The sequence below is a fragment of the Amaranthus tricolor genome, chromosome 10 (genome assembly GCF_026212465.1).
Source record: "Amaranthus tricolor cultivar Red isolate AtriRed21 chromosome 10, ASM2621246v1, whole genome shotgun sequence".
NCBI lineage: Eukaryota > Viridiplantae > Streptophyta > Magnoliopsida > Caryophyllales > Amaranthaceae > Amaranthus > Amaranthus tricolor.
Genome location: NC_080056.1, coordinates 6,238,456 through 6,250,717, shown reverse-complemented (window position 1 = coordinate 6,250,717; position 12,262 = coordinate 6,238,456). Strand labels below are relative to the sequence as shown.

The 12,262-nt window shown below is 33.8% G+C and overlaps 1 protein-coding gene across 1 annotated transcript; it reads left to right on the top strand.

The window, feature by feature from the left end:
• The first annotated feature begins 652 nt into the window (after nucleotides 1-652).
• LOC130825563 (aspartate--tRNA ligase 2, cytoplasmic) lies at nucleotides 653-11,159 on the top strand. The gene is made up of 10 exons (XM_057690850.1): nucleotides 653-1,284; nucleotides 1,389-1,499; nucleotides 3,453-3,566; nucleotides 4,159-4,449; nucleotides 4,538-4,648; nucleotides 4,816-4,869; nucleotides 5,195-5,274; nucleotides 5,630-5,745; nucleotides 8,312-8,426; nucleotides 10,783-11,159. Exons 1-10 carry the CDS (start codon nucleotides 760-762, stop codon nucleotides 10,907-10,909), a joined length of 1,644 nt encoding a protein of 547 aa, XP_057546833.1. The 5' UTR covers nucleotides 653-759; the 3' UTR covers nucleotides 10,910-11,159.
• Nucleotides 11,160-12,262: the final 1,103 nt, after the last annotated feature.

Here is a 12,262-nt window from a genome sequence, read left to right as displayed (position 1 = left end):
GTTAGCAGTTCATTTTTGGTGTGTGAAATCCGGTAAGATGGTTATAATATTTACATATTTTAATTTATAATGATAATAACTCGTAAATAATAAACTTTGTGTTATAGGAGTAATTAATATATGACCTAAACTTTAAAACTTATTTTAATAAAGAAAAAATTATTTAGAGTAATTCAACATTTTTATAGTTTTTCTACAATAATTTCACCTATTGATTAACCATGAATAGTTTAAATTTTAGGGTGTATGTTTTTAGAGTAAACCTGATAATCAGATAAGTTGCTATAACACGTTTTATTTTGTTTAAAAAAGATAAATTAAAATAAAATGTTGAAAAAAATAGTAAAAAATGTTTTTAAAAATCTGATTCTTTTTTATTATCATAATTTTTTATGTAAAATTTTAAATATTTTTTCTAATTTTACAATAATTTTTAATTTATTTTTTGATAAATTACTTATTATATTATCCAAGTTTACTCTAGTAAAATAAAATTTAATTTTAAAATTATTCATGTTAATCAACAAGTGAGATTATTATAGAAAAAAACTATGAGAATATTATATTATTCTATATAATTTTTTTAACTTAATAAATAAATATAAATATTTTTTTTAAGTAGAAAACTAGAAGTATTGTTTTGTTAAAAGTTTAAGCAAAACGGACAAAGACTAAGCTGGTACGCAAAATCGCAAAGTCTAAAACCCTCAACCTCTCTGGCTTCAACCCATCCTGTCATTCTTTTCCATTGTCAAAAAAATGTCGTCCGACGAGCAAACCCCATCTTCAACAATCTCCGTCGTAGAAAACACCGACCAAGCGCCGGAACTCAGCAAGAAAGCCGCCAAAAAGGAAGCCGCTAAGCTCGAAAAGCTTCGCAAAAAGCAAGAAGCTGCGGCCGCAGCCGCCGCAGCAGCTCTCGCTGAAGCCTCAATTGCCGACCCTCTCGCCGACAACTATGGCGATGTTCCTCTCATTGAGCTCCAATCGAAGGTGATTTCGGGTCGGAAATGGACGGAGGTCAAATCTCTTTTTTCCGATCTTAAGGATTCGGAGGTTCTTATCAGAGGACGAGTTCAAGCGATTCGCGCTGTTTCGAAGAAAATGACGTTTGTTGTGGTCAGAGAAGCTGGTTTTACTGTTCAGTGCGTTTTGATGGTTGTTAAGGAGAAAGTTAGTGAGCAGATGGTTAAGTTTGCAAATACTTTGAGCCGTGAATCAATTGTTGATATTTTTGGTGTTGTTTCCGTTCCTAATGAAGCCATTAAAGGAACTTCTCAGCAGGTAATACGAGCGATTTTGATTTTCATTTGTGTGATTTTCTGATTATTGATTTATGTGATGAGTTTAACTATTTTTCTGTGAAATTTTTCACGTTTATGGTGCAGGTTGAGATTCAGGTGCGTAAGATTTACTGTATCAATAGAGCTGTGCCAACCCTTCCTATAAACATTGAGGATGCTGCTCGAAGTGAAGCGGAGATTGAAGAAGCTTTGAAGGTAAAATGTTATTTCCCTTTGGCAATTGAAGGTGTTCCTCAATGCTGGAAATGTTTTAATATCTTCTTGTAAAATTGGAATCCTGATTACTGGATTATAAGAAATATTTTGAAAATTGATGCATGGCTGTAAAGCTGAATTTAATTGAATTAGAGTTCCATGATATTATTATTTGGTTCTTGATTTTTTTTCTATGATTCTATGACTTTTATCTTTACTTTACTTTTTCTTGCCAGTTGCTACTTAAACCTAAATGCTACCATCTTAAACAGATAGACCTTAAAATATTGGCTCTTTATGTAAGGAAGACAGTAGGGATGAGCTGAAGCTTTAGTGTCTCGTTGTCCGGGAAAGCTAGAATTTCTTTTAACTTAAAGTACATATTAGTAGCTACGTTGATTTTCCTTTATCGAAGGTAGCTTAGTGTAGTTTCTTCATTGCACTCTGCAGTATGCATGGGTTTCTTAGGGACCCGTAGGATGCATGGAGCTACATAGTTAGAAGTGAAGATACTTTTTGAAGGGTGAACAATTTTTTCGGAAGAGATGGAGTATTGATTATACTGACATACAATGCCTTATGGTGTTGGATACATTGTGATGCCAATGATTTCTTTGCTTACTCCTGTTGAGCGACCATAAGATTCTGTCTATTCACTATTTTGGCATCATTGTGGATTCTTGTATGTTGAAGTCCTGAATTGGATGCTAGGGAACACAAATTTAATAAGATGTCAAATAAAATATTTCATAAATTATTCAAAGTGATGAGGAAAAGTTATTCTAATGTACATAAAATAGGATTTTGTACAATCTAACAAGAGAAATGTGAATATTAGTACTGTATGGTTTGCATAATTTCTCTGCCCTTCCTCTCATTTGAAGAGAGAGGTTAGAAACTCGAAGGTGTGCTAATATTTATACCGTTGCAACTATAGAGGGTGCTGAGTTTTCAAATTTTGTCTACATGACCGTGGCCGAGTAATACCATAAGTTTTGGTGATTAATAAAAATACTTTAATTCCCAAAAAAGGAGAATTCTTAAAAATTTATTAATTTTCAAAACTTAAGCATGTATGAAGCAAGTAAAAAACCATTGAAACTATTAGAAATTCAACTTAATTAGGATATACTTAAAGTAAATTAATATTTTAAAAATGATTTAGTTTGTACTTTGTATTGAAGAAAGACAACAACCTCTTTTCCTGTTTTTGTTTTTTCCCATTGTTCTTAAGTAGTGTCTTGATTTTTTTCTGTTTGTCTCATTTTCATCCCTTTCTATAACCATGTTTTGTTTACAATACTATTTGTATATGCATGGGATGGTTGCCCAACTTTGTTCTCTCTCTTCTACTAATGATACCTGGTGATTTGGTGAATAAATTAGTTTGTCTTCAAAATTTTAAAATAAATATCTAGGTTTTAATGGTCCCATTATTGGTCCAAGACCAATGGACTACAAACTCGATTCAAGCTAAATGGAGATTTAAGTGCAAGGGATAAGTCTAGAAGCATCTCAAATTCACATAGAGATATATTTGCCTACTTGTCCTTTTCCTGAAAATGCAAATTATTGGTGCTTCTTAAATTTGGATGTGACCAATCAACTATCTTGCATTCACGTTGTCAAAGTCACCCACTGCAGCTCATTTATGAAATATATGCTGCAGAGCTTTTATATATTTCAGCATTTTAGGGGGGTGGAGCTTAGGAAAAAACTGGGTCGCGAAGGTCGGCTGGGAGACCCAACATTCTCCACAGCCCCACCCTGGCTGTTAGGTTTTTATACAAACTGAACTGTATTGGAACTTTGCCTCTTCTTACCGCTTAAAAGAATCTGATTTCATGTGAGGTATCAACTGCTTGAAATGCAATAATGTCATATCTATTAGTAAGTGGAGAAAATAAAAGAGAATTTTTTTTTGACGAATTTGGTAAATGTTTTTGTTTGCAGGATGGTAAACAACTTGTCCGGGTTAACCAAGATACTCGTTTGAATTTCCGAGTATTAGATTTGAGGACCCCAGCTAATCAAGCCATATTTCATTTGTCCAGTGAAGTGGAACATGTAAGAAGATCTTGTAGATTCTTTGGATATTCTTCCTACACTGAAAATATTTTTGTATTTGATGAAATAACTCTGCTCCATAGCTGCTGGGTTTAGCAATTTTTCACTATGTTTTCAAGAATAGCATCAATGATGTGGAACTAGTACAATTATGTATAAACTTGATTCTTGACTTATTTTATAGTCTTTATGGATGAGCTCAAGGAATGAGGTGATATGTAATTTTGTTGGAACATACGATTAATTTTGATTGTGAAGCTCTTAAGCATTCATGCTTACATGTTAGATTGGATAGAGAGCATGTTTTGTTGTCTTTTCTCATTAATGGTTTTCGTACATGATATAACGAATTTCATTTGTAAATGTTTGAAGAAGTTGAATCATCCATGAAATTCATTGATTTTCTGTTGTCAATTATTAATATTGCAAAGATGGTCACATCCTCTTGATTTTCTCAAGTTACTTGAATGTTTACTAGATCAACTGTTTAATATGATACACTTGATGGTTGGGTTCTCATGCAAGCTCCATTGTCATGGCTGGATGTTTTAGTTGCGGGCCATCTTTTTAGTCTATCCTTGTTCCTTTGCAGATATTTAGGGTGTTCTTGCGATCTGAAGGTTTTCGAGGAATCCATACCCCCAAGTTGATGGGAGGAACAAGTGAAGGAGGGGCTGCAGTTTTCAGACTTGACTACAAAGGCCAGCCTGCATGTCTTGCTCAATCACCACAGCTTCACAAGCAAATGTCAATTTCAGGTGATTTCAGGCGCGTGTTTGAGGTTGGTCCTGTTTTCAGGGCAGAGGATTCCTTTACTCACAGGCATCTTTGTGAGTTTACGGGTCTTGATGCAGAAATGGAGATCAAAGAACACTATTCAGAGGTTGGATGAGCTTGTCTAAATCTTTGTTTAGTTGCTTATGTTTTGCATTATTTTAACTCAAATTGGATATTTTTTTTGCATTCTCCAGGTTATGGACATAATTGACCGGTTATTTGTCGCCATTTTTGACCACTTAAATGAGAACTGCAAGGGAGAACTAGAAGCTGTGTCAAGGCAATATCCATTTCAACCTTTGAAGGTTCATTTCTAAGTTCTATTATTTTTAAAAAAATATTTCTATTCATCAACTTTATTTGAACCATGATTCTTGCATTCTCGACTCTTGAGTCTTGTGAAAACTTATAACAATGTTTTTTTTATGTTTCTGAATGGACTCTTGTTCACATGGAATTTATGTACTTGCAGTATCTGCAGAAAACATTGCAGTTGACCTTCCAAGAAGGAGTTCAAATGCTTAAGGTAAAAGGATGTTTCACTTTTTCACCAGTAGTTAGAATAATAATCTGATAGTAAGTTGTGAATTTGGGAGGAATGTCTGCACTCTGCAGCAATATTGAAGGTTTCTTTCAATGTAGTACTGTTTAAAGTAGCTGATGTTCATAACTTCATATTCTATGGAGATTCCATAGATGCATATCTGCGTCGTCAATATTAAAACGAAGTTGATGTTAAAATGCTCTTTGAAACTCGTCCTGTTGCAAGTGATCTTCAAGGATGCTTACAGTGATTGCATATTTTTGCTTCCATATATTTGATTTCATTGGCAATTGTCTTATATTTGCAGGAGGCTGGTATTGAAGTCGATCCATATGGGGATCTTAACACCGAAACAGAAAGAAAGCTCGGAGAATTAGTCCGTGACAAGTGAGTTAATCTTTTGAAGAATTTTTGTTTTCTTGAAAGATTATTTATACAAATGCAACATGCATTAAGAAACACTGGTTTGACATTTAGGAAGTATGTTGTTATACATCGTAAGAGGCACTAGTTAAGTAATAACTGTAAAGCAGAAGCACCATTATAAAGAACATTGAATGATTTGAATGCTGACAAAGAATTTTTTGATTGTATTGCTTGAAAGAAAATTTTCATGTATATGAACGAAATAGATTGTTAGAGATCTCTTTGTTGAATGATGAGTATTAATTTATTCTTGGATGTCTCTTCTTTGCATAGTTCTAGCTGGGAGGATTGACAATTGTGTCTTTTTTTTTTGCAGATATGACACAGAGTTTTACATCCTTCATCGGTATCCATTGGCTGTTAGGCCATTCTACACGATGCCCTGCTATGATGATCCATTATATAGCAATTCATTTGATGTCTTTATACGAGGTAAGCTAGATTGTTTTCTTTTCAATTATTTGTTTTCTCCCACAATTGGACAGGATTTCATCATTAGAAATGCCTACGTTCCAATGTTGAAACCAATGCACCTTTGTTGCAAGATAATTGCTTTATTTACTGTCATCTGTGTGATGTATGAAATGTAATCTATTTCTTGCTATGCCCTGCCATCTTTGTTATGTTTTCTTTTTGTGCATGAATGTTGGGGATTTCCGTGATTATCTTATCCATATTGTATTTGTAACACCTCATAACTAGGTCAAATTTTCGAAAAACATTTTAAAGGTAAAACATGAATTGAAATCTAATCATAGGAGAGTTACCGTCATATCTATTTCTAAAAATTGAATGTTAGGCTAAACAAACTTCAAATAACTTGATAATATTTGACCAACTACTCAAGTCTTACAACTTAGTAAAGTTTCATACCCAAATTAAAATAGTTATAATTGTTAAACAACTAGAACATAAAAAGTTTTAGACTAATCCTTAAGTAAAAACTACAAATACTTATTGGGTGAATTTCACTCCACAATCCCCAAGTGATCATGTTGAATGTGGTCTATGTAGATCGTTCTATTCATTGACTGGCTTGAAGCTTAATATATCATGTTCAATGTGGCCTATGTGTTGTTGTAAGGAAATTACATTGTTGGTGCCAGACATGATTACATGTCCAAATGTCTAACATGAATATTTATGAAAATAATTGTAAGATTTTAAACCAAATTGAACTGTACAAATATCCTACTCATGTCCATCGAACATTAGTAATGACCACTTGACCAACATAATGAAAATGGCCTTATTCTAAATTCGATCGAAGTTATAATCTTTCCCTGTGGAGCCCCTTAACCTAAGCCTTCATTTTTTATGGAGAAAATACGTTTGCAAAAAAAGAGTCCCACCTCATAAAACTTGTACAATTTTAATCTGATTGTTATGTGCAAATTCTTTGTCTACAAGTATATGTGGTCAATGGTTTGGGTTAGTTTTACTAGTGTGTTCTGATTGGCATATAGGTATGCATCCAGGTTCATACCTCATAGTTGTTAGCATACAAATTCAGATTTACTATAGGTATAGTATAGGTCGGGTGTGTCAAGTGAGAATGACGCTTTATTAGAGTTCAAACGACGTGTTTCAAACTTCAATATTACCAAGATCGAGTGCATGGAGTCTTGTGATGAACAAATTACACTTTCAATGAAAACAATGTTTGTAGGAGATAATAATGCAATTAAAATAACACAAGATTTAACGAGGTTCACCCAATTAAGGCTACGTCCTCTGGTGTGTAGTATCTCGCTTATATTATCACAAAGCTCAAATGGAGAATTACAATAGAGAAGAGATTAGGCTTGTGTTTAGGCTCCGGGTGTTTTGTGGATGTGTTACAATGACATATGAGACCTCTATTTATAGAGGTGTGTACATTAATGAGTATTACATAATTAAGGCTAAGGATTATTGCACAATAAACAACTTCAACTTCAAGGAACATCAAGAGTCAAAAACCGAATCCAATGCTCGACCAAGGCAATGCTTCATTACTTGATGCCTCGTACAAGAATCTTCACTCTTTAGTCTTCTCATTAACTATCATTCATCATACCATAATTCTTATGTGTAAGTCACTCCTTAATTCCTCCATAACTTCATGAATTAATTCTACCACTTAAACACCATCATCAATCAAACATTAAGTTACATACTTAACTCACCCATTTAATCCATTCATAGGATTCGCTCTCTATTCTCACATAATGCATAGAATTTATTTGGTGCACTCAAGTCACCAATTACACTAACATCAAGGACTCAAGGGTGTGAGGAAAGGGGTTTACGGTTATTCTTTGGAGTTTAAGGTGGCAAGGGGTAAAGAGAACCAAGTAGATGTTAAGTAGTGGGAGAAATTGGTTTAGAAGTCGGCCATTGGGCTACTACTAGACTAGTGTGGATTTATTCTGTATGGCTAATTAAGGCTCTTTTCTATATGGCTCATATCATGGAAAAAAAACCTTCACATATGTTTAGCTAATGAAATTAGATAAATTCACGTAAGTTCTGATAAGGTCAGTGATGTGATCTCTCACATATTTAACTTATTTTTGACTTATAAATTCAGACAAGGTCTAGAAAATAAAGATTAAGGATTACAGGTACAAAGTTCAAATACGCTATGTAGAATGGAGCCTTGCTTGCAACTAAATGCACAACTTATTTTCCAGTACATGTCATCTCTTGATATGAACGGAATTTTTTTGCACATTCTTACTCATTTTGCTGTTCATGCATGTTTATTGGTCTGTTTGTCATTTTCTGACAAGTTAGTGACCTTTTTGTTCACTTTATAAAATATCATTCATATGCCCATATCACTGTATCAGTGTATTGTGACTGTATGATAAATATTTTTGCACTATGGTAGTATTACTGCTTCTACTAACAATTAATCATAAGCATCTGAAATGAGTTGCAATCCCTTAATCTGATACTTCATTCATATATGCTGTTTCAAGATTATTTACCCTAACTTCTGCATTCCCTTCAGGTGAGGAGATCATATCAGGAGCTCAGCGTGTCCATGACCCTGAATTTTTGACGAAGCGTGCTGAAGCATGTGGTATTGAAGTGAAGACAATAGCTACTTATATTGACTCCTTCAAGTAAGTTGTTAATTTTCTAGCTAAAAATTGTTGTGTAGCTGGATATTGCCTCTTATGGTAACTGTGATTCAGTACTGGATTAACTTTTGCTTAGTATTTTGTGCCTTAGTTAAATGGCTGAATTTAATGAGAGCTAGGGTTGCTTGTATTTTGATAGTAATATAATTTTCTGCACTTTTGATTTTCTTTTCTTAAGCATGCACCTCAAAGATGAATGGGCATGCACTAAAGAAAGTAATTTGAAATAAAATACATCAGAAAGGGCTTGGATTGTAGATATCGAAGAAAAAGTCAGTGAAAACCATCCTCAATGGTCGTGTAAAGAAAACCGAATAATGAAAAGTTAGAACAATAGAAGGTTGAAACTTTCAGGAGTTCAAATTGAAAGTGGTCCAAAAATGACTTGCAATAAAAGTGAAGAAAGACTTGAAATTTGGATTTATAGGAGAATATGACGATAGATTGGAATGATTGGATAAGTTATCAATGATTCATTAAGTGACTTAATGGGATGCCTTATATTTTTGTCATCAGGTGATTCTAGGTTTTATTAGGTAGTCATGATTTGAAGTGTTACTCTTAATGCTGGTCATGTTTTTTGATGGGATTACTTACAAAAATGATATCCTAAATATGAGTTTTTGATAGCAACAAAAACTCAGGTTCACTGTCACTATAGACTGGTTTCCATAAAACTTATGTGGTGTTGTTCTTGAATCAGTGTTGTTTCACATATAGTAATTACCTTCTAGGGACGAACTCTTTGAATACGAGCCTGGATTTACTAGTTAGAGTACTGTGGATTTTTTTGTTAATGGGATTTAGCATAAGTCATTATCGTATACTTTTTATATAATTGCTTTTTACAACTTTTCTCATCAAAAGGAACTCAAAATGTTCTCATCTCTTTCACACTCTTGTTATATTTTAATGGCTCCCTTCTTAAATTGGTGGGCCTGACTTCATATCTTCATGAAGTCGCATCTATTAGAAACGAGGTAATGGATAAGAGGAAAACAAGGTGGAATAATGGTTGGTGTCAGCAACCACAACCGCGATTCCTCTAGAAGATTCTACCTTTTTGAGAAAAGTGGAGGCGGATTGAGATCAAGATTAATTGATAAGAGACCGAATTTCGTTTAAGATGTTGGAGTTGCTCCCTCTATCCCTAAGAGATTGAAACACTTTCCATTTTAGTCTGTTAACTTTGTAACATTTAGTATTACCACCACTTTTTTTAATTTTTATCCACAGTTTTTTTTCATTTTCTCTCACTTTTAATCAATACCACGCAATTTAGTGGTCCCTACCAATCTTTAATACTTATGCCAATTGTGGGTGGTGCAATCTCTTAGGGGTAAGGTTTTCTTAATCTTTTACCTGACAAAAGAATAAGGATGATGATCCTTTAAACGGGCAAGCAACAATGTCAATGTGATCGATAGATAGTGTGGTGGTGGTTTTTGGCGATTTACGTGTTTCACGAACTACCGGACAAGGACATCATATCAGTAGTGATGGCACTTTAGTGGTAGTATAAGGAGGCAGTGATCTGTGTAAATGTTAATGACCACCACTATGGTATATTTTTTAGGGAGCAGCAGTTAATACCATGATCTTGGGGCTCTGGTGTGGAGAGATGCAGTGTACAAGACAGGGCATTTGGATGCATGTTTCACAAAATATTTGGAGTGGCTTGCTTTTGATTTCATGAGCCATTACCTAAAGCCTAATACTCCAACTTGAAGCAAATTTTGCTTTAAGTTGGTGGTTATAATAGTGTTTATGCCCGTTGTTTCGGTAGCTGCATGTGTTTGCCTTCTTGGCTTCACTCTCACTACTATATACTATCTAATTGCCCAACGATGAGAATATCATTGCTTTTTTTAATTGGAAGCAATAAGACTTTATTGGATATAGACTATGATTTTAGAATATTATTTAGTAGCTATGTACCACTATACTCCCACTGCCTCTCTCAATTTGCTATGTTTGCCACTTCGGTCTAACTTCATTTTGCTATATTTCTATTTTGGGGCATAAGTTCAAACACTATTCTAATCTATCCGGATTCTCATTATCTTTCTCAATCCCATCTATACATTTCTTTCGTTCACTCGTCTAACCCACCCTCTCCCTTAATAAAGTAGAGAAATGCTTTTGTAGCAAACTCTTAGATGAATACATGGTAGTTCTATTGTATCATTCTATGCAAGGGTTATTGCTGTCATGTTACCCTTTTGTTTGGTCTGAATGTGCAGTCAGAACTTTGAGTTTCGAGTAATCATTTTCATCCTGTACATATATTGGAACCCAAAAAACTTTTACTCTACCAAATGAAAAATTTGTTTTGCAGATATGGTGCTTGGCCTCACGGTGGGTTCGGAGTGGGTTTGGAGCGGGTTGTTATGCTATTCTGCAACCTAAACAACATCAGGAAGACATCTCTATATCCCCGCGATCCACAAAGGCTTGCGCCTTGATCTTGTTTGCTCGACAACAATTTTGCCAACATTGTTGCTATTGCTTTTAATTATTTATGGCTAACTGTCTGATTTGGGAGACATTTCTCAATTAGCTCATACAAATGGAAATTAACAAACTTGAAGGATGTCTTTTCTCATGTTTTGCTTATAAAGTTTGTGAATTGTGAATCAGTTACTTACATTTCTTACAATTCACTTTCACTCCTCCGTCGGTCAGTTCTTACCACTGCCGGCTTTCTGCCTTCTACACAGCATTGTCTTTTGCAAGCATTTGATGAGTAGTTTTCTGTTCCTCTCATTTCATCACTTTTCATTTTAATTTGTTTAGCTGATTTTACTTTGTGTTTGATTAAACCTAAACTTGGCGGTCAACAAATGTTTTTGTTTATGTGGTAGTGTTTCGCATACGTTTGGGTCATATATATAAGGTTGTTTTTCACAAAAAAGATTAGAATAGGTAGTCTTTTACAAAAAATGGTAGAAAATAGGTAGTTTTTTATAATTTTTCTTTATAACAATGTGATACATTGACAAATTTAAGAGAGGATGATGTTATTACTATTTTACCTTAGTTATGTTTATAGTTTATAGATGGATCACTGATTAGGTGTAAAATGAGTCTATATAGATTCAAAATAGCACTAACATGGGTCTAAAATTTGTCATAAATCGAGTTTAGGGCAAGAATAGGCATTGGATGGATTTGGATATTAAAAATTAGATTAATACTCATTTTTTTTATTTATTTTCATTGGACCTTGACTAAACACAAGAGGAAAATTTGAAACAAATAAGAATAATGTATAAAAAAGTCGAATAATAAGCAACTTTTAAAAATATTTTCCAAAGTAAGCAGTTTTTATTCAAATCTATGCCTTGGTAATGTTCGCACTTAATAACAGTGGCCTATTACTATATTGAGTCAAAAAAAGTCAGCTCAGTAATCGGTCGTTGTTACTTATATTAACAGTGGGCGATAGTCGATCAAAAAGTCCAACAATGGAGTATTTGTTCAAAAATAAAGTGGAAGTCGGTCAAACAATGGGCCGCTATTATTAACAGCGGGCAAATGCTGACTAGTAAAATTTAGTGTAAATTATCGCCCAATGTTAATAACAACGGCCAATTGTTTGACTGAATTTGACCTTTTATTATTTGCCCACTGTTATTAACAACAAACTTATCTTGACCATAGTTTCGTGTAAAAAATGCTTACTTTGAAAAATATTTTCAAAAGTTGTTTGTTTTTCGATTTTTTTATATTTTTTTGTTTATATGTTTCAAATTTTCACACAAGAGTGAGATACAAATCATTAAATTAGGATTGAATATGAAGTAGGTCAAAAAAGA